The sequence below is a fragment of the Streptopelia decaocto genome (assembly GCF_964273445.1).
Source record: "Streptopelia decaocto genome assembly, chromosome: 22".
Taxonomy (NCBI): Eukaryota; Metazoa; Chordata; class Aves; order Columbiformes; family Columbidae; genus Streptopelia; species Streptopelia decaocto.
Genome location: NC_138677.1, coordinates 4,544,822 through 4,569,083, shown reverse-complemented (window position 1 = coordinate 4,569,083; position 24,262 = coordinate 4,544,822). Strand labels below are relative to the sequence as shown.

At 58.2% G+C, this 24,262-nt stretch overlaps 1 protein-coding gene across 1 annotated transcript in view; it reads left to right on the top strand.

The window, feature by feature from the left end:
• Positions 1-802: 802 nt before the first annotated feature.
• Positions 803-24,262, top strand: part of SRCIN1 (SRC kinase signaling inhibitor 1) — a 36,075-nt gene continuing 12,615 nt past the window's right edge. The window contains exons 1-8 of the mRNA XM_082071061.1: positions 803-1,078; positions 11,609-11,632; positions 20,767-20,959; positions 21,266-21,464; positions 21,631-21,724; positions 22,083-22,912; positions 23,627-23,719; positions 23,898-23,941. Coding sequence (XP_081927187.1) covers positions 818-1,078; positions 11,609-11,632; positions 20,767-20,959; positions 21,266-21,464; positions 21,631-21,724; positions 22,083-22,912; positions 23,627-23,719; positions 23,898-23,941 — 1,738 coding nt within the window. The 5' untranslated portion in view covers positions 803-817. The remainder of the gene's footprint in view (positions 1,079-11,608; positions 11,633-20,766; positions 20,960-21,265; positions 21,465-21,630; positions 21,725-22,082; positions 22,913-23,626; positions 23,720-23,897; positions 23,942-24,262) is intronic.

Genomic DNA, 24,262 nt, shown 5'->3' with positions numbered 1-24,262 from the left:
CGGGTTTGGTACCCAGGGGCTGGGATGAGGCAGAGCATCCCGTGATGCCAGGTTTGGTACCCAAGGGCTGGGATGAGGCAGAGCATCCCGTGATGCCAGGTTTGGTACCCAAGGGCTGGAACGGGTCAGAGCATCCCATGGTGCTGGGTTTGGTACCCAGGGGCTGGGATGGGGCAGAGCATCCTGTGGTGCCGGGTTTGGTACCCAAGGGCTGGAACGGGTCAGAGCATCCCATGGTGCTGGGTTTGGTACCCAAGGGCTGGGATGGGGCAGGATGGGGGGTGCAGACCTCCTGGCAGGGGTCTCCAGCAGGACATGGTGGGACAGACATGCTGACGGGCAGACATGAGCCTCCCCTCACTCTGGCCCCTATTTCATTTTCTTTTTGGTTTGTCCGTGTGTCCATGTCCCTCTGTCTGTGCTCTGTAGTGGTGCCCAGCTCCTGTGTCTCGTCTGTGCCGTTTTATGACCCCAACGCTGTTTTATTCATGTTTCGGTCTGAACATCGTGGTCCCGGTGGCATCCCAGCCCCTCTGTCCCTCCTGCTGCCCCCTGCCCCATCCATCCGCTACCACCACCGTCCCCAGGAGTGGTGACACCGCTACCAGCGCAGGGGACAAACCTGCACCCCCCAGCCCCCAGTGTATCCCATTGAGGGGTGCCCCGCTCCCAGCTGGGCTCAGCCACCACTCCTACCCCAAAACCCTGTCTCCATCCTCAAATCTCAGCACCCCCCTGTGCCCCATAGCAGCGGGGGTGTCCCTGACCCCACTTTTCTCCCCCCGCCCGTGCAGATCCCGAGCGGACCAGCACCCACATGATCTCGGCGGATGATGCCGAGTACCCGCGGGAATACCGGACCCTGGGCAACGGCACCCGGCGCTTCTCCAACGTGGGGCTGGTGCACACCTCGGAGCGGCGGCACACCGTCATCGCCGCCCAGAGCCTGGAAGCCCTCACCGGCCTCCAGAAATCCGAGATGGAGCGCAAGCGGGACGCCTTCATGGACCACCTGAAGAACAAGTACCCGCAGCACGCGCTGGCGCTGCGGGGACAGCAGGAGCGCCTGCGGGACCAGGTAAGGGACATCTTGGGGTGCAGGGGGACCCTATCTGATCCTTGGGGGCTGTCTGGAGGAGAGGAGGGTCAGCGGCTTTTATCCTGAAGTGTCACATATCTCTGGGTTTTCCCCAATGTAATGTGTTTAGAAGCAGGTGTGAGCAGCACTCTCCCTCTGTCACCCTTCCTGGAGAATGCGCTGTGTGTTAGACCTGCTTTTGATAATCAGAGTGGTCCAAAAAATAACATACTGCAAAGGAAATTATCTGAAAAGGTGACCATTCATAAAAAAATACATACATCTCAAATTTAGCTTTATTTGATGGTGCATGAAATGGGTGGCTGTTTGCAGCAGCCTCAGTGGGGAGCATCCCCCAGGTCTGAGGATGAGCATCCCCAGGTCTGAGGAAGAGCATCCCCTGGGTTTGAGGAAGAGCATCCCCAGGTCTGAGGAAGAGCATCCCCTGGGTTTGAGGAAGAGCATCCCCTGGGTTTGAGGAAGAGCATCCCCAGGTCTAAGGAAGAGCATCCCCCAGGTTTGAGGAAGAGCATCCCCTGGGTTTGAGGAAGAGCATCCCCAGGTCTGAGGAAGAGCATCAGGCAAGGGACACCCAGTTTGGTCCCCACGTCCATGTGGGGATGTCCCTTCATTGTGTGTTCCCCAGTGACTTGATCCTCCCTCAAGGACCAGGACGGTGTGTGATGCATCCAGGCACCCTTGTGCTGAGCGGCCCTGGGGACAAGGTCCATCCTGTGTGCCCAGGGGTGTCCCCAGGCCAGGCAGCACCCCGATCACTCCTCCTCCGGGTGACAGTGACTCCACAGCTCTGGGACAGCAATAAATCCCCACCTGAACTGTCACTTATACAAAAAGGCACCAGGGAGGGCGAGCGCGGAGCAGCCGGAGGATGCGGTTGGAAAGGACTCTTAGATCATCTCCAACTAGACACCTCCCCGAGGACGGAGCCGGCGGCTCCCAGACTTAGCGCGGTGGGAAGACATTGAGTTTTGTAAGGAAAACCGGCATTGCTGCATCTGATCCGCCACCCGCTTCGCACCCGCCTGGTTCGGGAGCACGGGGGGGTCCCCGCTCTGCAGCCCCTCTCTTTGCAAAAAGCTGCTGTGCAAAGGGAAGCGGCCGAATCCTGCGTGGCTGCGGTGATTTGCACCAGCCCAGCATCCCGATTTTGGTTAATTACGGACTTTGCCATCGCTCTCGTGCCGCACGCACGGTCCACATCTGCTTGTGAGCGGGAGCAGTGACATTTCCAGCTGTAGAGTGCTATTTCTCAGTAAATAACTAGAAATCTTTCCCTTATTATTACAATTTAAAGATATTCTTTTTTAAGCAGTAGCTCTAAAGAATTCCGGTTTGTGTTGACCTGGGGTCTGATAAGTTTTGGAGGGTTTTTGGAAGGTGAAAGGAAGATGATCTGGATTCTGGAATGATCTGCTTGCCTTCTGCACCCCGTCACTCGGGGTCGTGGGTGCCCAGTGGGACTGGGGGTCTGCGCATCTACTGGTACCAGTCAAACCCAATTTTCCCCCATTTATCTTCATTTTCACTGCAGGTGGTAAATAATAATGGGGAGACAATGACATTGGGAACACTAGAAACCCAGGGTGCCAACCTTTAAATGACATTGAGATCCAACACTCGGGGTTCGCATGAGTCGTTTGGAACTTGCCTTGCTGCTCTAGGGGAGCCTGGCGGGTATTTGGGATCACAGGCTTTGCTAGTTCTTTATTATCTTCTAAAAAATCACATATGAGAGAGTTTACAAAGTCAGAGGTGAATAGAAACATGTCATAAATGTCAACATCCCTTTCAGCGTGGCGAAGCCTCCGGCAAAACGCCATTGTACTCGTGCATAGGAACGGGAAAGCAAGCGCAATATTAATGTTAATCGCATTTGTATGTAACAGAGCAGAGAAAAAACACACAAAAAAAAGCAAATAATTGTACCAACACCCTACAGACTGTGAGCAAATTTGTGGAGAAGTCCGAGGTGGCTGGTAGCTGATTTAAAACCCAGATGGGAAGATGCGTTAAATGGGCACGTTAACAATGACGAAAAGGATGGGAATGGGGCGCTGAATTTGGGGTCAATCCGGCAAGAATGGGATGGATGGCCAAGTTTCCCATCTCTGCGTGTGCACTGATCCCAGCCGAGTCCACCCCCGTGGTGGCCGACGCCAAACGCATAGAAAGTTAAGAACATTTAGAGAAACAATATGAGGGCTTAAGGGAGTGACCTCATCCCCCCTCCCTATTTCTCACATTATTCTGCACGGGGCTCCGAGGGAACGTACCAACCGGGACGGCGTGTTTTTACACAGACAAGTGATAAACCCTGGAAAACGAGGGATTACAAACCCTCGTAACCAGTTAAACACCCGCCCGCCAGCTGGATCACAATTAAGCCGTGTCTACCCGGGCACCTCGCAGCTCCTAAGCTGCAGCGTGAGGTTAAATACCGCAGCGGGGCTGGAGCAGGAACGTGCCTCTCTCAGGGCTAAAGAAAAGTCTATAAAAGCTGGGATTTAAGCTTGTCCAGTTCTGCTGCAGGGAAAAAATATAAATAAAGAAAGGAAAAAAGGCTGGGGCTGAGTGTTAACGTGCCGGCGGCTGCCTGACAGCAGCAGATTTGCAGCTGCCCAGAATAAATCCGACTTTGGAATAAATAAATAACAGGCAGCACAGATGTATGGACAGGCCAGGCTGGGCAGTCGCCAAGGGGCCCCCCAGTATCGCTGCTGGGCGCACTGGTGTGAGTGGGGGTGCAGGCGGGGTGCAGGCAGGCTGGGGAGGTGCCGCTTTGCTGCAGCTTTGTGCCTCAGTTTCCCCAAATAAAGCGGGGGGTCTCGGCTGCTCCCCCACCCTGCAGCGGGGTGCGCTGCCACACTGGGGACCCGGCGGGGGCTGAAATTGGGGTGCACGTGGCTGGGTGTGCAGGCAGGGCAGGACACGGGGCAATTTTTCGCACGGGTCATTCTCAGTGGTGTTTTGGCCGGCTCTGCAGCTCTCGGGGTTCACAGCGCCGTGTATGCTCGTGGTTTGGGCTGGGGGGGCGTTGGGGGCAGGCAGGATGCAACCTGTGGATGCTCAGACCCAGATCCCACTGATTAAAGATATTAGAAGAATATTGCACCCGCATGCACCCCTGCCCCATTGCACCCCCAGTTCCCCAGCACCCTCCCCTTGCCCCATTGCACTCCCAGTTACCCTATTGCACCCCCAGTTCCCTTCAACACCCTCCTGCCCCACTGCACCCCCAATTCCCCCCAGCACTCTCTTGCCCTCTTGCACCCCCAGTTACCCTCTTGCACCCCCAGTACCCTCTTGCCCCATTGCACCTCCAGTTACCCTCTTGCAGCCCCAGCTCCCGCAGCACCCTCCTGCCCTATTGCACCCCTAGTTGCCCCCAGCATCCTCTTGCCCCAATGCACCCCCAGTCACCCTCTTGCACCCCCAATTCCCCCCATCACCCTCTTGCCCCAATGCATCCCCATTTCCCGCCCCCCAAGCCCCGCCCACCCAAGCTCCGCCCCCTCCGCGCGCGCGCGCGCCCCCTCCTGGCCGGGAGGTCCCCCCGCCGCGCCCCCCCCGCCGGCCCGCAGGTGGAGTCGCCGTTGCCGTGGCGACCGCGCCCCCTATCAGTGGCGGGCGCGCGCGGGGCCGGCGGCCGCAGCGGCGGGAGGTGGCGGGAGGTGGCGGTTCCGCTCCGCGCGCAGCGGCCCCGGCCCCGCCCGCCCCCCCCCCCGGACCCCCCCGGGCCGCGCTGCCCAGCGGAGCGGAACGAACGGGAGGAACGGGGCTCGTCCGCGCTGCGGAGCCCGGCCCGGCCTCACCTGCCGCAGGTACCGGGGAGCGGGGGGTGCGGGTCCGGTGTCGCGGTCTCCTCCTGTCCCCCGGTGTCCGGCTGTTGCGGTGCCTCCGCCTCCCCTTTCTTTGCTATCCTGGTGTTCCCCCCGCCCCGGCGTCCCCTTCTCCAATCGTCCCGGTCCCCTCGCCAGCCGGTGCCCCCGGTCGTGCCCTTCCCACGGCCGCGGGGCTCAGCCCCGGGGGGTGACACCCCCCTTTCCTTCCATCCCCCCCTTTCCTTCCATCCCCCCCCTTTCCTTCCATCTCCTTTTTCCCCTCCAACCCCCCTTTCCTTCCATCTCCTCTTTCCCCTCCAACCCCTCTTTCCCTCCATCCCCCCTCTCCTCCAGCCCCCCGACGTTCCCTTTCCTGGGGGTCCCCCCTCCCATTGCGTGGCCGTTTGTGGGTCCCATCGTCCCTGCGTTGCCCTTTGGTGCAGCAGCTGGGGGGGCTCCCCCTGCTCCTCCCGTTGCACATGGAGCCGTGCAAACCCCCCCTCCAGCTCCCACCTTCCCAGGGCAGCTTCGTGTTGTCACCCGTGTCCCTGTCCCTCTGCAAGGGACACCGCTCCCCTCTGCCCTTCTCAGGCTGCGGAGAGGGACAGATGGTGGCCTGGCTGTGCAGCATCCCTGCGCTACGCGGGGGCTTGTCTCACCTCCAGCTCGCTTGGCGGAGCGTCCTGCCTGCTGGGGGGGACCTGCTGGCACCGGGAGGACCCCCCGGGCACGTATCGGGGAGCGGGACCTGCATGGTGGCGGAGCAGCTTGAGAGCATCTTGCTCCATCCCCCCGAGAGGTGCAGGGGCAGCTGGGCACACGGCGAGGTGCCCGTGACCGTGACGTGAGGTTGGCATCGCTCTGTCCTCGTGGGGCGCCTGGCCGGGCTGGGGGTGCCCCCCATTGCACCCCCGGGGCGTGGGGCACCTGCGCGCTCCGCTGTTGCAGGACCCGCGGTGACGGGTGATGGAGGCTGCGGGACGTGAAGCGGATTTGGGGAGCTCGCTGGGGCATCGGGGGCGAAACGTGGGGCACTTGGGGGCTCTTCCCAGGGTCTGCTCTCGGTCTCGGGTGTTGTGAACCGTTGCAAAGTGCTGTAATGGTGGCGAGAACGTGCCTGGCTGTCAGGAGTAACATGAGCAAGCGTGTGTGTGTGTGTGTGTCCCTGCGACTGCAGCCTGAGCTGTCTCTATTGATTCTCTTATTTTTCCCTGGGTGGGAGCAGTTCCTGGCTGATTCAAAGAGACCTGGCCCATGTTTTGGCTGGGAATCAGGTCCTGGGGAGTCACGCAAAGGTCTGTGGGTCACCCCACTTCTCCTTGGGCTTTATGCACAGAGCAGTGGGGAAGAAGGGCTTGAGGTGCTTGAGAAGTGGGGAATAAATAGGAGATGGCAGCCCCAGGGAGGGCATCAATGAGCCCGTGGTGTAACCTAGCAGGGAAATACCATCGGGTGCCGGTCAGGAGCTGCATCCAACTCCATCCCAGTGGCAGGTGGGATGTTCTTGGCCTCCCCAGTTCCTCTCTGTGGTTTGGGGGATCACGGTGCCGGTGCTGCCATGGGGGTGTGGGTATTGCTGCCTCTCCGGCATGCACGTGTACATCCATCCCCATCCCGCCGCCGCCAAAAGTTTCCCGCTGTTCCTAACCCCAATTCTGCCTGCTCTGCTGCCTGCTCTGCTGCCTGCTCTGCTGCCTGCTCTGCTGCCTGCTCTGCTGCCTGCTCTGCTGCCTGGTTTACCTTGCACGTCCCCATTGTGTTGGTCCACCTACGCCTTTGCCGTTGCCATAGCGACTCTGCAATCTGATCTGCCCAACTTCTGTCTGATTTTCCTGCCTTCCCCCCAAAAAACCTTTGGCCCCGCTGCCTGGCTGCCCTTCCCACGCCCCGGGAGCAGGATGGGGGGGTGGAAGAGACCTTGGCCCCCCGTTTTGGGGTGCACGGTCACTGCCAGCGCAGGGGACAAGCAGAGACCATTGTGAGCAGGCTGGGGATGTGCTGCGCACCAAACTCTGACCCCAGGGAACCTGCAGCACAAGAAGAGCCCTTGACCTTGGCCGTGGGAGGTTCGAAAGCCCGAGCAGGCAGCGGCACGGCTGATCCTCAGCGGAGCATTTGTCCCCATGAGTCGCTCTGAACCGACGTTGTTGCTGATGGGATTTGTGTTGGTGCCAGGGAAGGGTCAGGAGCGCATCTCGTGATGGCCACCAGAGCATCTTTGGGCTGGGGGCTGGAGGGAAGTGCAGTATAACCCAAGTCCCTGCTTAAATTTGCCTGTGTCTGCACTAGGAGCAGCAAAGCAAGTGTTTGGTGGCCGTGTCACGGTGGGGTCCGGGTTGGGTGGTCCCCAAGGCCCCGGGTTTGATGGGAATTAGTCCCAGGGCTCCTGCATCCCATCTCATGTCACACTGGCCTCTCTTCTCTGTGCTTCGAGAGACTCGAGAGCTCCTTTTGCAATAATTACGAGACCTCAGGTGACAGTATCTGCAATGCACAGCGGCGGTGTCGCTCTCCTCTCTATCTGGTTACTGTTTGCATTCGACTCTCCGTCTTGTCATCTCGCTATTGCCACTGTAATTCAGTTTCTCTTGTGCTGGAAAGCATTTAAAAACCTTTAATAAGGAGAAACAGATTAAATTCACTTTGCTGTTATTTTTCAAGGAGATTTTTGTTTGTCAAGACATCCTGCCTGAGGGGGATTCTATCAGAAACTGGAACTCCTGAAAATGAGTTAATTAAAAAGCCAATGAAACTGCCTCTGTCCTTCCCTTCGCTGGAGCGTGCTGGGGATGCTGCTGCTGTCCATTTTCGAGGGACAAATTCGGTCCTGCCTTGTTAATCTCTAACAGATTTGTGTTCTAATTGCTAACCAGGGGAAGTTTGCCTTGGTCAAGGCGGTGACTCACTCGGATTTCTTTTACCTCCTGCTCTTCTCCTGGGACAATCACAAAGACCATATATATATGTATAGATATATATAGATAGATAGATATAGATATATAGATATTAAACTAAACTACGAAGTGTTCTCAGCCACATTTCATTCCCCCAGCTCTGGTTTTCCTCTTGGCCGCAGGTGCGTGTGTGTGTTTGCAGGTGCATCTCTGAGCATCCCTGTGTACACAGGTTCCCTCATTACCGGGGGCTTGTGGGACCATCACAACCCCCATTTTACCCCTTGCACACGTGCTCCGGCCCCTGCGCACACACGTGTGCACACGTCTGTGCTCTGGGAGAGCCCCCAGTCCTAATTCATCCACCCGTTTGCAGCATCACGGCCATGACTTTCATTGCAATTTTCATCTCAGCCTTTGTAATTCGTCCTACCTTCTGCTGCCAGCGAGCCGCCCGCTTTATCGGCTGTAACAAGGGCTGTCGCTTCAAATCCTCTCGCAGACCATTATCTCCCTTTGATGCTTTTGACGAGCCAGCGATATGTTAATTGTACCTTGGCCCTCTCCTCTTGGTACAAATCCAGCCCGGCCGCGCTGTCCCCTGCTGTTTGGGGACCTGCTGGGAGGTCCAGCATGTGCTGCCCTGGCCCCCCCATCCCTGCCAACCCTCGGGGTACCAGGAACGTGTCCTTTGGGAGCTTTGGGATGGCTGGAGGATGAGCGAAGGGCTGGGCAAAGCGCCGGCGTGGGGACAGATGGAGCCCCCCCGAAAACTCGGCGGGGTACCATCCTGTGCCATCCCGGCACACGCTCCGGGTCCTGCTAACCAGCCCCAAATCGCTTCCAGAACGTTCTCATTTCCCCCCCGCCCCCCCCGGCACTTGGGGTTCAGACAAGCTCGTCACCGGTTTGATGTGGAGCGGTTGTGCACGGTGGGGATGTAATTTATGGGCTTTGTGATAAGCCTGTCCAGTCATCCTAAAATAATAAATAAAATACATACCAAGGGCTGGCACGAGATAGGATCAGTAATATCAGCGTCTGAGGAAAATTACTGAGACTCTTCAACAGCAAAATAAAGAGCGTGGAGGGGAAAAAAGTTGCAGAAGGAACAAGTCAGGAGCATCATCTCCCACCACAGACTGGGATGGGGCCTTTGGGGACTGGGACAGACTGGTTTGGCCACAACCCTGCAGCTTCTCCAGCCCAGGTGTGCAGGGGTTGGGTGCTTTGGTACCGGTGCTGCCAGCCTTGCCTTGCACTGGCATCTTGCACCCATATCTATCTTGCACCGGCGTCTTGCACCCACATCTTGCATTGGCATCTTGCACCCACATCTTGCACCTATATCGTGCACCGGCATCTTGCATTGGCATCTTGCACCCACATCTTGCACCTGTATCTTGCACCGGTGTCTTGCACTGGCATCTTGCACCCACATCTATCTTGCACCCGCATCTTGCACCGGTGTCTTGCACCCACATCTTGCACCTATATTGTGCACCCGCATCTTGCACTGGTGTCTTGCACCTGCATTTTGCATTGGCATCTTGCACCCACATCTTGCACCTGTATCTTGCACCGGTGTCTTGCACCCACATCTTGCACCCACATCTTGCACCTGTATCTTGCACCTGTATCTTGCACCAGTGTCTTGCACCCACATCTTGCACCCACATCTTGCACCATCGTCTTGCATTGGCATCTTGCACCCCCATCTTGCACTGGTGTCTTGCACCCGCATCTTTTACCAGGAGCTCAGGCTGCAAAGCGCTGCTGGTGCAGCTGGGCTGTTAATTGCTGGATTGACTGACAGCTTCATTAGCACCCAAAGGTGTTCTGAAGTGGTTTCTCACTTTCAAGCTCCTGGTGGCTTGGAAAAGCTTTCGGTGCCCAGGACGGGCTTGGATCCGGCTGGTTGTTATCTAATAGAGCCTGGTAATCACAGCTCTGGACTCTATTTCTGGTTCTGCTTCTGAGTCACGGCGTGCCCTTGGAAAAGACCTTTGTGCCTTGAGGCTTGTCTGCATGAAAACCTTGCGCTCATTGGACTTAAGTCACTTTTTAAACAGTTTTAGTTTAGTTGAGGCAGAGCTTGGTTCAGGTCTATTGATGTCTTACGGAATATTAATATGAACTGCACCTTGAGTTTGGGTGAGAGCATCCTGTAGGTGCTTGAGATGAGTCTGACAAGTGAACATGTGTATATACACATAGACTAGAGCTCTCTTCACCTTGGCAGCAGAAGGGTTAATACCCCAGCAGCAAATCTGCTGGTGGATTGTTAAAGTCCTTGGATAAATACTCTGCGATGGTCTAATGTTATTGCAAATTCTTCCTCTGCTCCCTGAGCACTGCGATGGAGACTCCTTGGCAGCAAGCGGGGCATTGCAGGGGCTGGGAGCTTGCTTCTTATTTAAAATAATGATAATAATAATCAAATAATCATCCTCGAAGCGATGAACTAGATTTGCATCCGCGGTGGTTGCGGTGAGGAAATAAACACTAAAAAAAAGCGACAAGCGGGTGTGAGAGGGAAGAAAAGAGACGTTGAGAACTTTGCTCCCAATAAAAAGACCGTTGAGGCCAAAGCTGCTCTGCACCCGTTTCCCCCACCCCACCCATCGGCTACACCAAAATCCATCCCCTCCAAGCAAGGTGGCTCAGGCTTCTTGTCACCAGGGTGTGTGCCAGCCCGGGGAGGGGGCCACGGTGGGTTTTGCAGCGAGCGGCAGCTCCGAGCATCCTCGGGACATTCGGGGCCACGTCCCACGGGTGCCGCTCGGGGGGTGGCAGCTCCCGCGCCCTCCGGTTCGCTGGGCTGCGAGCGGCGCCAGCTCCCGTCACTCGCTGGAGCACATCGGCTTGACACCGGTGGCAACGCGGCGGAGGAGCCGCGGAGGGAGGTGGAAGAGGCGGAGAAGGGGGATTGCAAAATCCCTTTGAAAATAGACATTGTTCTGGCTCCCGGGGCAGCAGCCTGACCACAGCATCCCAGCTTGTGCTGGATGTACTGGTGGCCCTAGTATGGATGCTGGGTGTACTGGTGGCCCTAGTATGGATGCTGGGTGTACTGGTGGCCCTAGTATGGATGCTGAGTGTACTGGTGGCCCTAGTATGGATGCTGGGTGTACTGGTGACCCTAGTATGGATGCCGGGCATACTGGTGCCCCCAATGGGGATGCCGGGCATACTGGTGCCCCCAATGGGGATGCCGGGCGTACTGGTGCCCCCAGTAGGGATGCCGGGCGTACTGGTGGCCCTAGTATGGACGCTGGGCGTACTGGTGGCCCCAGTGGAGACGCTGGGCGTACTGACGGCTCCACTAGGGATGCTGGGCATACTGGCGACCCCAGTAGGGACACTGGGCATACTGGTGGCCCTAGTAGGGACGCTGGGCGTACTGGAGACCCCAGTAGGGACGCTGGGCGTACTGGAGACCCCAGTAGGGACGCTGGGCGTGCTGGTGGCCCCAGTAGGGATGCTGGGCATACTGGTGGCCCCAGTAGGGATGCCGGGCTGCGGTCCTGCCCCCCGCTTTGCTCTGCTTTGGTTCCCTTGCACCCCGCTCTGCATTCAGTCCCATCGCCATCCCCGCATGGTCCCCCCCGAGCAGCACGAAACCTCAGCGACCCGTTGGGAGGGGACTTTAAACAGAACCCAGAGCAGGTTTGATGTGGCAGTTTAAAGTCAACAATTCTCAAAAGGAAAACGAAAAGTCCAAACCAGAATCTTAATGGTATTTTTTTTTGTTTTGTTTTGTTTTGTTTTTCTTTCGTTTTATTTTTTGTTAGCAACCCAACTACTGGAGCTTTAAGGTCAGTACTTCTGATTTTTCATGCTTCTGTTTGAAATGCATGCATTTTTCCAGCCTTGCCTCATCCCTGTGTGTGTGGAGGGGGGTGGGAACTCGGGTGTTTCGGTGCGGACTCCTGTGCCAAAGCAGTTTGTTCTCAGCTCAGCAGCAGCTTAAGGTCACGCGAAGGCTCTTTGTGCTTTTGGGTCGGGTGGTCGTGCGGATACAAACCTGTTCTCCGAGAGGGATGAATCTGCATCCTGCCCTCGTTTCGATCACTATCACCCCACCGTCACATCCTGCTGCTTTGGGGTCGTTTCATTGCAGCGGAGACCTTAATTGTGGGAAAAAGGACAGAAAAGAGCCAGCTGGGCACACAGACCCCCCGCGGAGCTGCCCATGGGTGCCGAGGGTTGCTCTGATTTTTGTCCCCTGCCATCATAGCGTGTCCGTCCCTTCTCTGCACAAAACAGGTTTTCCAACAGGAATTCCACGTGGAACCCCAGAGACCGGCTTTGGTTTGGCGTGTTGAGGGAGAACATAATTATCCAGCGAAGTTCTTTGTTGGGCTGGTTGGGAGGGGCAGCTCTGTCCCACGTTGGCCATCGCATCCCTGTCACCGTCCCCTGGCGCTTGGGTGTTGTGGGACCAGCCCCGTGTCACGAAGCTGCTGCAGGAGGAATCATTGGTGTTCGCTTTATTGCACCTTTGTGCCCAAACCCACCCGTCCCTGGGGACGCCGAGGGGACCCCGGCGCTGTCCCCGCGCGGTGGCTCCTGCCAGCACCTCGCCAACAGTCGCCCCATTGTCTGGCGGGGTGACGTGCGCATGTCACCGCGCCTGCCCTTCCTCCTCCTCCTCCTCCTCGCCCGGGGATGCGGTGGCACCACTTCAAGGTCAGGCGTGTTGCTGGGTGACCTTGGCGTGTTTGTCCCCGGTGGGTTTGCTCTTCCTGTGATAAAAAACCACCAACAAAACAGGCGTTTTCCTGGCGCTGGCGGCAGCGAGCGGAGGAGTCGCAGAGCAGGATACGTGCACTTGTTCCGAGTTTTCATTCTTGAAGCGTTTGCAGCGTAAAACACGTGTGAGCGGCGGCTCCCCGAATATTCAGCTGTCCAAGTTCTCACCGGCTGGTTCCAGCCACATGTTCTTGGGGACATTCCTGGGGGGGTGAAGGCACAAAAGCTTCTTTTTCCCTTTTTTTATATAAGTAAGAAATAAAATGGGGCTGAACCTCAGGGTCCACCCGCCCCAGCGGGTTCCCAGCTGCAGACGGCACATTTTCTATAACTCTATATTTTTCCACGTAAGCCTGGAAATACTTTGCATCGCGAGTGGTGCATCTTCCCCGGCTGTATCCACTGGGGAATGCGTTATGGGTTAAATCACCCTCATTCCCTGGCCGAGGGGGGGTCCCAGCTGCCTGACCCCGCTACCAAGTGGGGCGTGAGGCAGCTGGGGACAGCTTGTCACTTGTCACAGCAGCGCCCTGCGGGGACCCTGAGCCCGGCAAGCAGGTGCCCGGGGCTTCCTCGAGGCCACCGCAGCCACCTGCGTCCCCCGGGGTCCCCTGGAGCTGCAGCCTTGGCCTCCAGCTGAGAAAGCCGCCTCCCCCCCCGCTGCTTCTTGCCCCAAAATGGAAGTTTCATGACCCTTTAGGTTCCCTGTGTGTGTCCAGCTGCCAGCAAGGGGGCTGAGCCGAATTCCTGGGGACATCCAGGGATGTGGTGAGATGCTACGGGCCCCCCCGGGCAGGACCCGCTCTGGTGTCCCCCCCCCTGGCCCGGGGACAAGTGGTGACAGGTGCTGGCTGTGATTTGGGGCTCCCCAGGCCTGGGTTTGGGGAAAGGGGGGTTCTGCGTGGCTGTGGTGCTGGGACGAGCAGACGCTCTTGGATGTCGTTGGCGGTGCCGTCATTGCGGGGAGGGGCCCAGGACATGGCCCTGTCCCCATCCCCGCCTGTCCGTGGGTCCTGCCCTGCGCCGTCCTCCTGTCCCAGCGCATCCCCGGGGCATCTGCATGTGCTCTGAGATGGGGACAGCCCCACTCGTGTCACAAATGTCCCCTCCTGGGTCGGGCTGTGCGCTCGCACGGAGCCATCGATCCAGCCGCCCCGTGGCTGCTGTCACGTTGCTGCCGGTCCCCAAGTCCCTCGGCTGGGACAGCAAGGTACCCACCCCCTCTGCCATCACCTGAACTGTGTCCCCTGTCCCCGCCAGCCTGGCTTCTGGGTGTCACCCCTCCAGGGCAGGAGCGTCTCAGCCCGGGGGTTTGCAGGGTTTGGGGGCTATGGGGACACATCCCTAGACCTGGCCGGGGGGCAAATCCCTCCCCAGGGATGCTGTGAGGTGGTGCTGAGGGGGGGTCCTGCTGTGCTGACACGGGGGGTGGGCTGGCTCCCGGCTGTCACCGCGGGGCTGGAGATGGAGTGGGAATAACCGACGGTTCTCCTTTGGTGTCAGGGCCTTAAAAGAACATCAAAGGCACTAGAGAAAAAGCTACTGGGGGAAAAAATGACTTGGATGTGGAGGGGAGAAAGAGGGGGGCAGGAGACATTCATCTTTAAAACATATTTTGCTCTCTGCAACTATCTGAAAGGAGCTTGGAGCCAGGGGGGGTCGGGCTCTGCTCCCCAGGAACAAGCGCCAGGAGCAGAGGAAACGGCCTCAGGTTGCGCCAGGGGAGGTTGAGGTTGGATCAGGGGGATGCGGGTGTCACGGGGATGCGGGTGTCACGGGGATGCGGGTGTCAGAGGGATGCGGGTGTCACGGGGATGCGGTGTCAGAGGGATGCGGTGTCAGAGGGATGCGGTGTCAGAGGGATGCGGGTGTCACGGGGATGCGGGTGTTAGAGGGATGCGGGTGTCATGGGGATGCGGTGTCAGAGGGATACGGGTGTCAGAGGGATGCGGGTGTCACAGGGATGCTCGCTGTGGGGATGTCCCATTTCACCGGTGCGGGGGGACCCGTTGCAGGGCAGCAAGCGCCTGCCCGCCTCCCGCGCACATCTGGCTGCCCGTGGCAGGCTGTGCACATCTGGTGGGGACGGGCCCTTTCCTTTAGTCAAGGGGTCCGGTTTAAAAAAAAAAAAAACACAAACCTAATCCGATTTTAATGCTTAATCCTGTTAACATTGAGATCAGGATTAATTCTGAGTTAATCGGGATAATCCTGACAAAATGTTGAGCATTAGACACTGGATGAATTATTGCTGCCGGGAGCGCTACACTTTTAATTCGATGGCGAGACCCATGGCGGGGTGAGAGGGGCGGGGGCCGGCGGAGGGCGACGGAGGAGCCACAACCCCCTTGGATGGGAGATACTCGTAGTATATTCCATCCTGTGATGCTCAGAGCGCCCTGGGCCTCTCATTTCTTCCTACTATGCTGCTACAGTTCCAGTTACCTCCAGTTTTCCCAACTTCTTCTTCCCAGATGGGCATCTCCTGGCTCCCCTGCCTCCAGAGGCAGGAGCTGTATCCTGGTCCGGGATGGCGTGTGCTGGTCCAGGATGCTGTGTGCTGGTCAAGGATGCTGTATCCCATTTGGGGATGCTGTATTCTGGTCGGGGATGCTGTATTCTGGTCGGGGATGCTGTATTCTGGTCCAGGATGCTGTGTGCTGGTTGGGGATGCTGTGTGCTGGTCAAGGATGCTGTATCCCAGTTGGGGATGCTGTATCCCAGTTGGGGATGCTCCCTGGGAGGGATTTGCAGCCAGAGATGGGATGAGGAGGTACCTGTCAGGGAAGTGTCCTGTTACCTGAGCTCCTCTCCTCTTACAAAACAGCCGGCAGCTCTTTGCTGACTCACTCCCTGGGAGCATCAATAATTAAGGACGAGCGGAGTTCGTTAGGAATGAATGAATGAATGTATGAATGAACGAATGAACGGAGCAGTTTGCGATGCACTGGCATCTTGGAGGGAGGGCAGGGCAGGTACCACCTTGCTGAGACCCCCAAGCAAACAGGTGGGAGCAGGCTGGTCTGGTTGAAACCCCACAGTGATGTTGTGATGGGGTCAGGCAGAGAAAGCGGGGTGGGGGGTATCTGGAAATCCCTCCCTCTGTTTCTTTAACAGCTCTCAGAGCTGCTTCCAAAAAAAAAGTTTCAAATTTCAATTAAAATCTTCCTTGGCACTGTTGACAGAAGCCGAGCGGCCGGAGGGACAGATGTTGTTTTTCTCCCAGCTTTGCTCGCAGCTTTATTTGCTGCTGACCCTCGCCAGCAGCGCAGACCGGGTGGCCGAGGCTCCATCCCCCTTCCCTGCGAGCCCTAAGGGGGTCCCGGCAGTGATGGAGTCCCCAGGTCCCTTTGGTGCATCCTCTGCTTTTCCAGCTCCCGGGCACCGGGAGCATCCCCAGCTCTGCAGGGAGACGTTTTCCCCATCGAGTTCTGCGGGCACAGACACGTTTCTCTAAGGATGGGATGGGATGGGATGGGATGGGATGGGATGGGATGGGATGGGAGCTCAGCTCCCTCCCAGAACATCCCAAGGAAGCAGCACTGAGTCGGTGTGCTTAGGGATGGATGTTACAGCTGCAACATCCATGGAAAGGCTTTTCCAGCTGTGGGGAGGGCGAAGGGACCATGTCCTTTTCAGCTCCGGTGGGCTGAAATCTGGGAATTCGGAGCAGGAAGCACCAGCCTGCGGGGATGTTCATGCAGGCATGGGGAGGGATGCCTGAGAGAAATAGATATTTTAATTATTATTATTTCTTTATAGATAGGGAGACAGAGGCAGGGCTGGAGAAGAGTGATGGGTCCAAGCAGCGTTGGAGGGTCTCGTTTCCCTCGTCTCCCTCTTGTCCATGGGATGCTGTGCCGGGAGATGGCACAGAAGGATGCGGCGGCTCCTCCGTCCCGCAGCGGAGCCCGCGGTGGCTCCGGCACAGCTCGGTGATGCCCAAACATCCTCCATCCCTCCCAGCACCGCAGCGGGAGGCTGGGGGGTCTTCTTGCCGCCTTTTGGGGTGCTGAGCTCCTGCGCCCATCCCGAGAGCTCCGTACAGCACCAGATGGGACCCAGAGTCAGCTGCTGGATTAACTGATGAGAGGGGGGGATTATGAGGAATTAATCCAGATCAGTGTCCAACCAGGGGCTGCAGCCGGGGCTTTATGTACTCGGTAAATAAGCGGCTGCGTTGCTTTGCGCAGGGCTGGGCTCTCCAGCTCCTCGCCAGCTGTTTCCCAAGCTGGCCGGGGTGTGTTTTGGGGGGTCCATCGCCTTTATCCCCATCATGCGGCGCAGCAGAGGAGCTGCAAATGGCCGGAGCCAGGATGGTGACAGCAGAGCGAGGACATTCGCAGGGCTCCATCCACCCCTGTGAGGGTGATGCCTGCTCCAGCGCATCATCCCTGCCCGTGGGACGGGATGAATGAGCTTGGGGGGTCTGGGGGCTGCTGCCGGACCCCCAGCCTGGGGCTGGTGACAGCAGGGGACAGCTGAGCTTGGGGACAGCCACTGCCTGTGGCATTAACCCAGCGCCGGTTTATCCATCCCGGCTACGAGGACAGGTCGGTATTGGTGCTGGTGGGCTGTGCTCTGCCTGTCCCGCCTGGTTTTTGGGGGAAAAGGGGCTGGTTTGTGCCAGGACAGGCTGGGCTGGGTGCGTCCCAATAGGGTGCTTGGTGACACCGTCCTCTCCTTGTTGCAAATAACATTCAGTGCAGGCTGCTGAGTGCTGGTGTGTGCGACGTGCAGAAACGGGCCTGAAAACAGCTGATTTTTCCTCGGGTCGAGCCCGACATCGCTCACGGGAGCAGGAACGAGGTGGCTGTGCTGTGACAAACCCTCTGCTCTGTCCCCAGGGTCCCTTTGCAGGGTCAGGCTTGCTGCCGGTCTTAGGAAATGAGGGGAAATATTAATGAGCTGCGGCTGCTTGGAGTTTTGCACGGGAGCAGCTGCGGAGTGTCCTCCTCTGTCCCAGGGTGGGATCCTTTTCCCCACGCATGTTTTTCTTACTTATTTTTATGTTTTTCTCCTATCTTTTCAGTTTCTGCCGTAGGTCCAGCCCTGAGCATTCAGCCTGCAAAGCTGGGGAGGGTGAATCGGAGAGGGGGTGCAAGAAGAGAGGAGAGGATGGGGACAAGAAGAAGGGAGGGGAGAGAAGGAGGAGAGCAGCATCCTTATCTAGCCAGGCAGATATAATGAAGTTGCTTCTGTGCTGACAGTAAAAGGGATTGTTGGGAGTTTTTGGAGCTAAAAGAATCGCTTAATTGTATCTTTTTTTAGCTCCAGGGAGATAAGAGACAAAAAAACCCCAAGTCTGTTCCCCATCCCAACTCTTCTCTATGAGGCCCCGGGGGGGCGGTGGGGGTGCTGGGGATGCTCCCGTCCCCACCGGCGTGGGGAGATGGGTGTTTTGCTGGGTTTTCCCTGGGACGATGGCCAAAAGAGCCCCCCCAGGGCCCTCCCAGGCTGGAAAGGCTTTACCGATGCTTCCGCACCAGCAACAACCTTTCCTTGGCTCCATCACGCAGGGGCTTGAAAAGCCTTTCCCTGGCAGACAGCAAAGTGGGTTTGTTCCCCAGGACTGGCTGTGGACACCTTCACCTTGGTGCCCATCAGCTCTACCCCCCCAAAAACCGCTCCCTACCTTCCCCACCCTCGGTACCACCCGGGGCCAGAGCTCCCGCACCCCTGCCCTTGGTTTATTTTATGGTTTATTATGGTTTATTCTTTGGCGGTTTGCTCTGCCCTTGAACCTGCTGCTTCCCACACCGGGACCTCGGGCTTGGGGGTGATGCTGCCGTCCCCCCCCAGGCACTGGGGATGTACCAGCCCCGCTGCCATGGCCCCAGCACAGTAAGAATCATCCCGGCGCCGTATTAACCCTGTGGCTGGTTCAGCGAGAAATGGGTCATTTCCCAGCGTGGCACCGCTGCGGCGTGGGGACAGCGAGCGCGGGAGCGGCGTCCCCCCCCAGCCCCTCGCTGCCACCCTGGGGGGGCCCAGTGCCTCTTGGTGTCCCCAGAGAGTGTCGGGTGGGGTCCTGGGGGGGATTCCTGTGTCGGGTGGGGTCCTGGGGGGGATTCCTGTGTCGGGTGGGGTCCTGGGGGGGATTCCTGTGTCGGGTGGGGTCCTGGGGGGGGATTCCTGTGTCGGGTGGGGTCCTGGGGGGGGTCCTCTCTCCTTGCCATGATGTGGCCATGGGGCTTTGCTGGGCAGCAGGATGAGCCTGTTCCCTGAGCACTTTGTGCTGAGCATCAGGCCAGAACGGTCCCTTCTGGGCTAAAAATCCATTAATTTCCATCTTGCCCTTTTTTACCTTTTTTTTTTTTTCTTTATTTTCTTTTTTTGACTGGTGCCATAATTAGCTCCATTAGATGAGCTTAATTACTTGAGGTCAGCTGCAGCTACACTATAGGGACTGAGGTGCATTGGGGTGCTGGGCTATAGGGGCTGTGGTGCATTGGGGTGCTGGGCTACAGGGATTGCAGTATATTGGGGTGCTGGGCTATAGGAATTGCTGTGTGTTGGGGTGCTGGGCTATGGGGATTGCAGAATGATGGGGTGCTGGGCTATAGGGGCTCAGGGATTGCAGAATATTGGGGTGCTGTGCTATAGGGATTGCAGTATGTTGGGGTGCTGGGCTATAGGGACCCAGGCTCCAGCCCTGTTTCCCTTTCTTGCTGTAAGACTCCAGCATCTCTTGCCAACCAGCTTTGTGCTCAAACAACAACACAACTAAGCAGTTGATTTTCCAGCAATTAGCTACAGCGAGAACATTTCAAGTCCTAGAAAACACCGCCCCACCAGATTAATTAAATCCTCCAATTAATGTCTCATTTAAATGATGATGATGGCTGTTATCATTTCATATTGATTATCTTTTTTTTTTTTTTTTTTTTTGCCTTTTTGGTCTTAAAATAGAGCTGCTGTCCCTTCCACGCTGCCTTTTCCACACCCCGGGAGCTGTTTGTTCTCTGTGTTTGATTTGCCGGCGTTAAACGTGCGTCTGGAAACCCGCACCGTGTATTTGGGGTATTGATGGGCGGTGGCTCCGCCACGCGGGCACCTGTGACCAGGGGACCCGGTGGCACGTTTGGAGATGTTCGAGCAGAAAGCCTGTGTCTGTAGCCTGAACTTTGATGCAGCGGCTGTACGCTCGGCCAGGTGAAATTGGACTCCTGGCATATTAAATTTTTACTGCTATAAACCCAAAGCCATTACTTCCCCCCCCCCCCGGCTCAGGCAGCCATAAACCTTGCCGCTGCTTTGCTTCCAGAATAAGCCGGGCATTTATGTTTCCCTGGAGCTGGTTCATTGGCGTAATGGATGTGTAACCTCGCGTAATTGCTAAGGTTATTCCGGCGCTTGCATGTGAGCCCGGGCTCTGTCACCGCCGAGCGCTGGTTTTATTTCCAGTGAGTTGCTGGTGGGGGAACTCAAAGGCACCGGGAGGCTTTGAAACGCTGCCAGCCTGGAGTGGAAAATGTGAGCGAGCGATGGCAGGAGGCAAATAGGACAGTAAATGGTTGTATGTGTCCCTCACGCCAAGAAAGCCCTTGAGGTGCTGGAGCAAGTTGAGAGAAGGGAACGGAGCTGGTGAGGGGCTGGAGCACAAGTGTGATGGAGCGGCTGAGGGACCTGGGGGGTTCAGCTGGAGAACAGGAGCTGAGGGGAGACCTTCTGATCTCTGAACTGCCTGAAAGGAGCTTGGAGCCAGGGGGGTCGGGCTCTGCTCCCCAGGAACAAGCGCCAGGAGCAGAGGAAACGGCCTCAAGTTGCGCCCGGGGAGGATGAGGTTGGATCTGGGGAACAATTTCTTCCCCAAAGGGCTGTGGGGCGTTGGAACAGGCTGCCCAGGGCAGTGCTGGAGTCACCATCCCTGGAGGGTTGGACAGACAGAGATGAGGTTCTCAGGACATAGGGCAGTGCCAGCGGAGGGGTGACAGTTGGACTTGATCTTGGGGGTCTTTTCCAACTAAAATGATTCTATGATTTGATGCTTAGAGCACAAGGTAGAGGAGCCTTGAGCTGGCGCCGTGGCTGGACCACGTCAGGACTGAGCATCCCTGGACTGAGCATCCCTGGACTGAGCATCCCTGGCCGCGGCTCAGCCTGCCCGCGCTCCGGAGCAGCCGGTGCCGTGTCCGGGGAGCAGAGCGGGGCTGGGACACCCAGCACAGCTCCCGCCTTTCCTCTCCCCTTCCAGACAAGGAGCTCCCGGCACTCCCAGGGCTCCCAGCCCGGCTTGGCCGATCAAGCCAAACTCTCCTTCGCCTCAGCCGAATCCCTGGAAACCATGTCGGAAGCGGAGCTGCCCCTGGGGTTCAACAGGATGAACCGGTTCCGGCAGAGCTTGCCCTTGTCCCGCTCCACCAGCCAGACCAAGCTGCGGTCACCAGGTACTCAGGCGCTCCAGCCCCTCTGGGACAGGCAGATGGTGCATCTGCTGGGTGGGGGGTTGGTTTTTATCTGCCCAAATAACCCCAGGAGGAGCTGGCGATGCTGTGTGGGGTGACTGATGCCTTCAGCCTCGCTGCTCCAGGGTGAGGTTGGGTGGCCAAAGGTCCCCAAACCCCCGTCTGGGTGCACACAGACACTTCCAAGCAGGTGGTCAAACCTTCATTGCCAACCTTGGCCCATCCTTGGCATCACATGGAGAAGGGGAGCGGGCACATCTCACCGTTTTCTGTTCCTTCTGCTTCCAGGGGTCCTTTTCCTGCAGTTTGGGGACGAGACGAGGCGCGTCCACATCACCCACGAGATCAGCAGCATGGACACCCTGCACGCCCTCATCGTCCACATGTTCCCCCAGAAGCTCACCATGGGGATGCTGAAGTCTCCCAACACGGCCATCCTCATCAAGGACGAGTCGCGCAACGTCTTCTACGAGCTGGAGGATGTCCGGTGAGGCTGGGGGCTCAGAAATCCCCCGCAGGTTAACTTTTCCTTTCTTTAAGAGCAATCACAAGTGAGGAAATTAGTGGGGTTACAGCAGAAGGGGGTGGTGGGTGCAATCGTGGGGCTTGGCGGCTCCTGGCTGGGATGCTCACAGCCCTGTCTCTGCTTTCAGTGATATCCAGGACAGAAGTATCATTAAAATCTACCGGAAAGAGCCACTTTATGCCTCATTCCCAGCCTCGCACATCGCTAATGGTGACCTGAGGGTAAGGGGGGGCAGGGTGTCATGGGTGGGGGTGCCCCCGGGGGGCTGGGATGGATGGAGATGGAGGGATGGGAATCGCCTGGAAGGAGTTTGTGGAAGGAGTAATGACCGCAATTCATCTTGCCCGGTTCCAGTGTTATTACTTTAAGAGAATGGATGTTTGGGGGCTGACAGCAGGGCAATCACCACGATAATTAGGGGATTCATCAGAATAAATCATCCCAGCCCGGGATGGGGAGGAGGGAGCCGCCATTTGCCAAGGCCAGGTGACGATGCGGTAGATGGAGATCTTGGTCCTTTGTGGGGTGAAGCGAAGGTGGGGGACGTGATGCTGACCCCCCCTCGCCCCTTTTCCACAGCGAGAGATGGTGTACACGTCCAGGGAGTCCTCCCCCACCCGCCGCCTCAACAACATGTCCCCAGCGTCCCACCTGGCCTCGGGGTCCCCCCCGCCGGTGCTGCAGTCCTCGTCCCCATCCCGCTCCCGCATGTCCTATAGCGGGGGCCGCCCCCCGTCCTACGCCGGCAGCCCCGTCCACCACAGCGAGCGCCTCTCCAGCCTGCCCCCCGCCCAGGGGGTGTCCCCCAGCCCCAGCGCCATCCTGGAGCGGCGGGACGTGAAGCCGGACGAGGACCTGGCCGGGAAGAACGTGGTGCTGGTGAAGAACGAGGGGCTGTACGCCGACCCCTACGGCATGGTGCACGAGGGCCGGCTCAGCATCACCTCCACCCAGTCCCTGGCCGGCATGGGGGACCCTTTTGGCTACTCGGGGGGGCTCTACAAGCGGGGGTCCGTGCGCTCCCTCAGCACTTACTCGGCGGCCGCGCTGCAGTCGGAGCTGGAGGACAGTCTGTACAAACCCAACGCGCCCATCTACGGCGAGACGTACGGACCCGCCTTGGGGTTCCGCATGCCCCCCTCCTCCCCGCAGAAGATGGCCGATGGGCGGCTGGTGGACGTGCAGCCAGGGCAGAGCCCCCACAGCCCCTACTCGGGACCCCCCAGCCGCTCCTCGCCCGTCCGTCAGTCCTTCCGCAAGGATTCCTGCTCTTCGGTCTTCATGGAGAGCCCCGTCAACAAACCGCGCAACCCCGGCTCCTCCGGCCCCCCAGAGCTGTTCCCCGGCCCCGGCGATCGCCCGCTCTCGGGGTTCGGCTCCCCTGGACCGGCCAAGGACACGGAAACGAGGTGAGAAGGGTTCAGTTTGGGGCTCCTCGCGACACAAAAGCCCTTGAGGTCCTGGAGCGAGTTGAGAGAAGGGAACGGAGCTGGTGAGGGGCTGGAGCACAAGGGTGATGGGAGTGGCTGAGGGACTTGGGGGGTTCAGCGAGGAAACGGCCTCAAGTTGCGCCAGGGGAGGTTGAGGTTGGATGCGGGGAACAATTTCTTCCCCAAAGGGCTGTGGGGCATTGGAACAGGCTGCCCAGGGCAGTGCTGGAGTCACCATCCCTGGAGGGTTGGACAGACGGACATGAGGTTCTCAGGACATGGGGCAGTGCCGGGGTGGGTTATGGTTGGACTCGATGAGCTTGAGGGGCTTTTCCAACCAAAATGATGCTAAATCCCCCCAAGATACGAACTTTGCTGCTCTGGTGTCATCCATGGGTGCAGCTGAGGAGGGAGAGGAGGAGCAGAGGAAGGTTTTGACCCGTCTCCACCATGGCAGAGGTGCTGGGACGGGTAACAAAGCACCAAATTGTGCAGGACTGAGGAGTGTGATTGGGAGCGGCTGGGGCAAGAAGAGAAAGGGAACAAAGCGGGTGGATGTGGCTGGTGACAGCAGCGCTGCCATGTCCCCGATGTCCCTCCTTGGACTCGCAGGGACACGGTGGGTGGATGGCGAGGGTGTTGGAGGTGCCGGAGCCGATTCCTCAGCCTGTCCCTCTCCGTTTCCCCGCACAGGGAACGCATGGAGGCGATGGAGAAGCAGATTGCCAGCCTGACCGGGCTGGTGCAGAGCGCGCTGCTCCGCGGCTCCGAGGCTGAGACCCCCAGGTATGGAGCTGGGGACAGCGCTGGGACCCCGGGGGCTGCTGCAGGGAGGGGGACACCCCAGCTGGGCTGTTTGCTGCCGAGGCTGGGGGGTCCTGTCCCCCTCCCAGGGACCATGTCCCCAAGCTGGTGGGGATGGGGGTGCCTGGTCCACACTCACCCCCTTCCTCTTTCATCACAGCGAGAAGACAGAAGCCACCAACGGCGGGACCCCCCCATCAGCATGTAAGTGACTGCAGAGGCAGCCCCCCCCACCATGCAGCACCCCCAGCTCTGCCCACCGCTGCTGGGGGTCTGGGGGGTGCAGCAGCCCCCGCCATGGGCTAAGGCTCTGGGGACACCTTGTTGTGACCTTTCAATACATAAAAGGGGCTTATAAGAAAGATGGAGACAGACTTTTTAGTAGGTCCTGTAGCGACAGGACAAGGGGTGATGGTTTTAAACTAAAAGAGGGGAGATTCAGGCCAGATATAAGGAAATTGTTCACCCAGAGGGTGGTGAGAGCCTGGCCCAGGTTCCCAGAGAGGTGGTGGCTGAACCATCCCT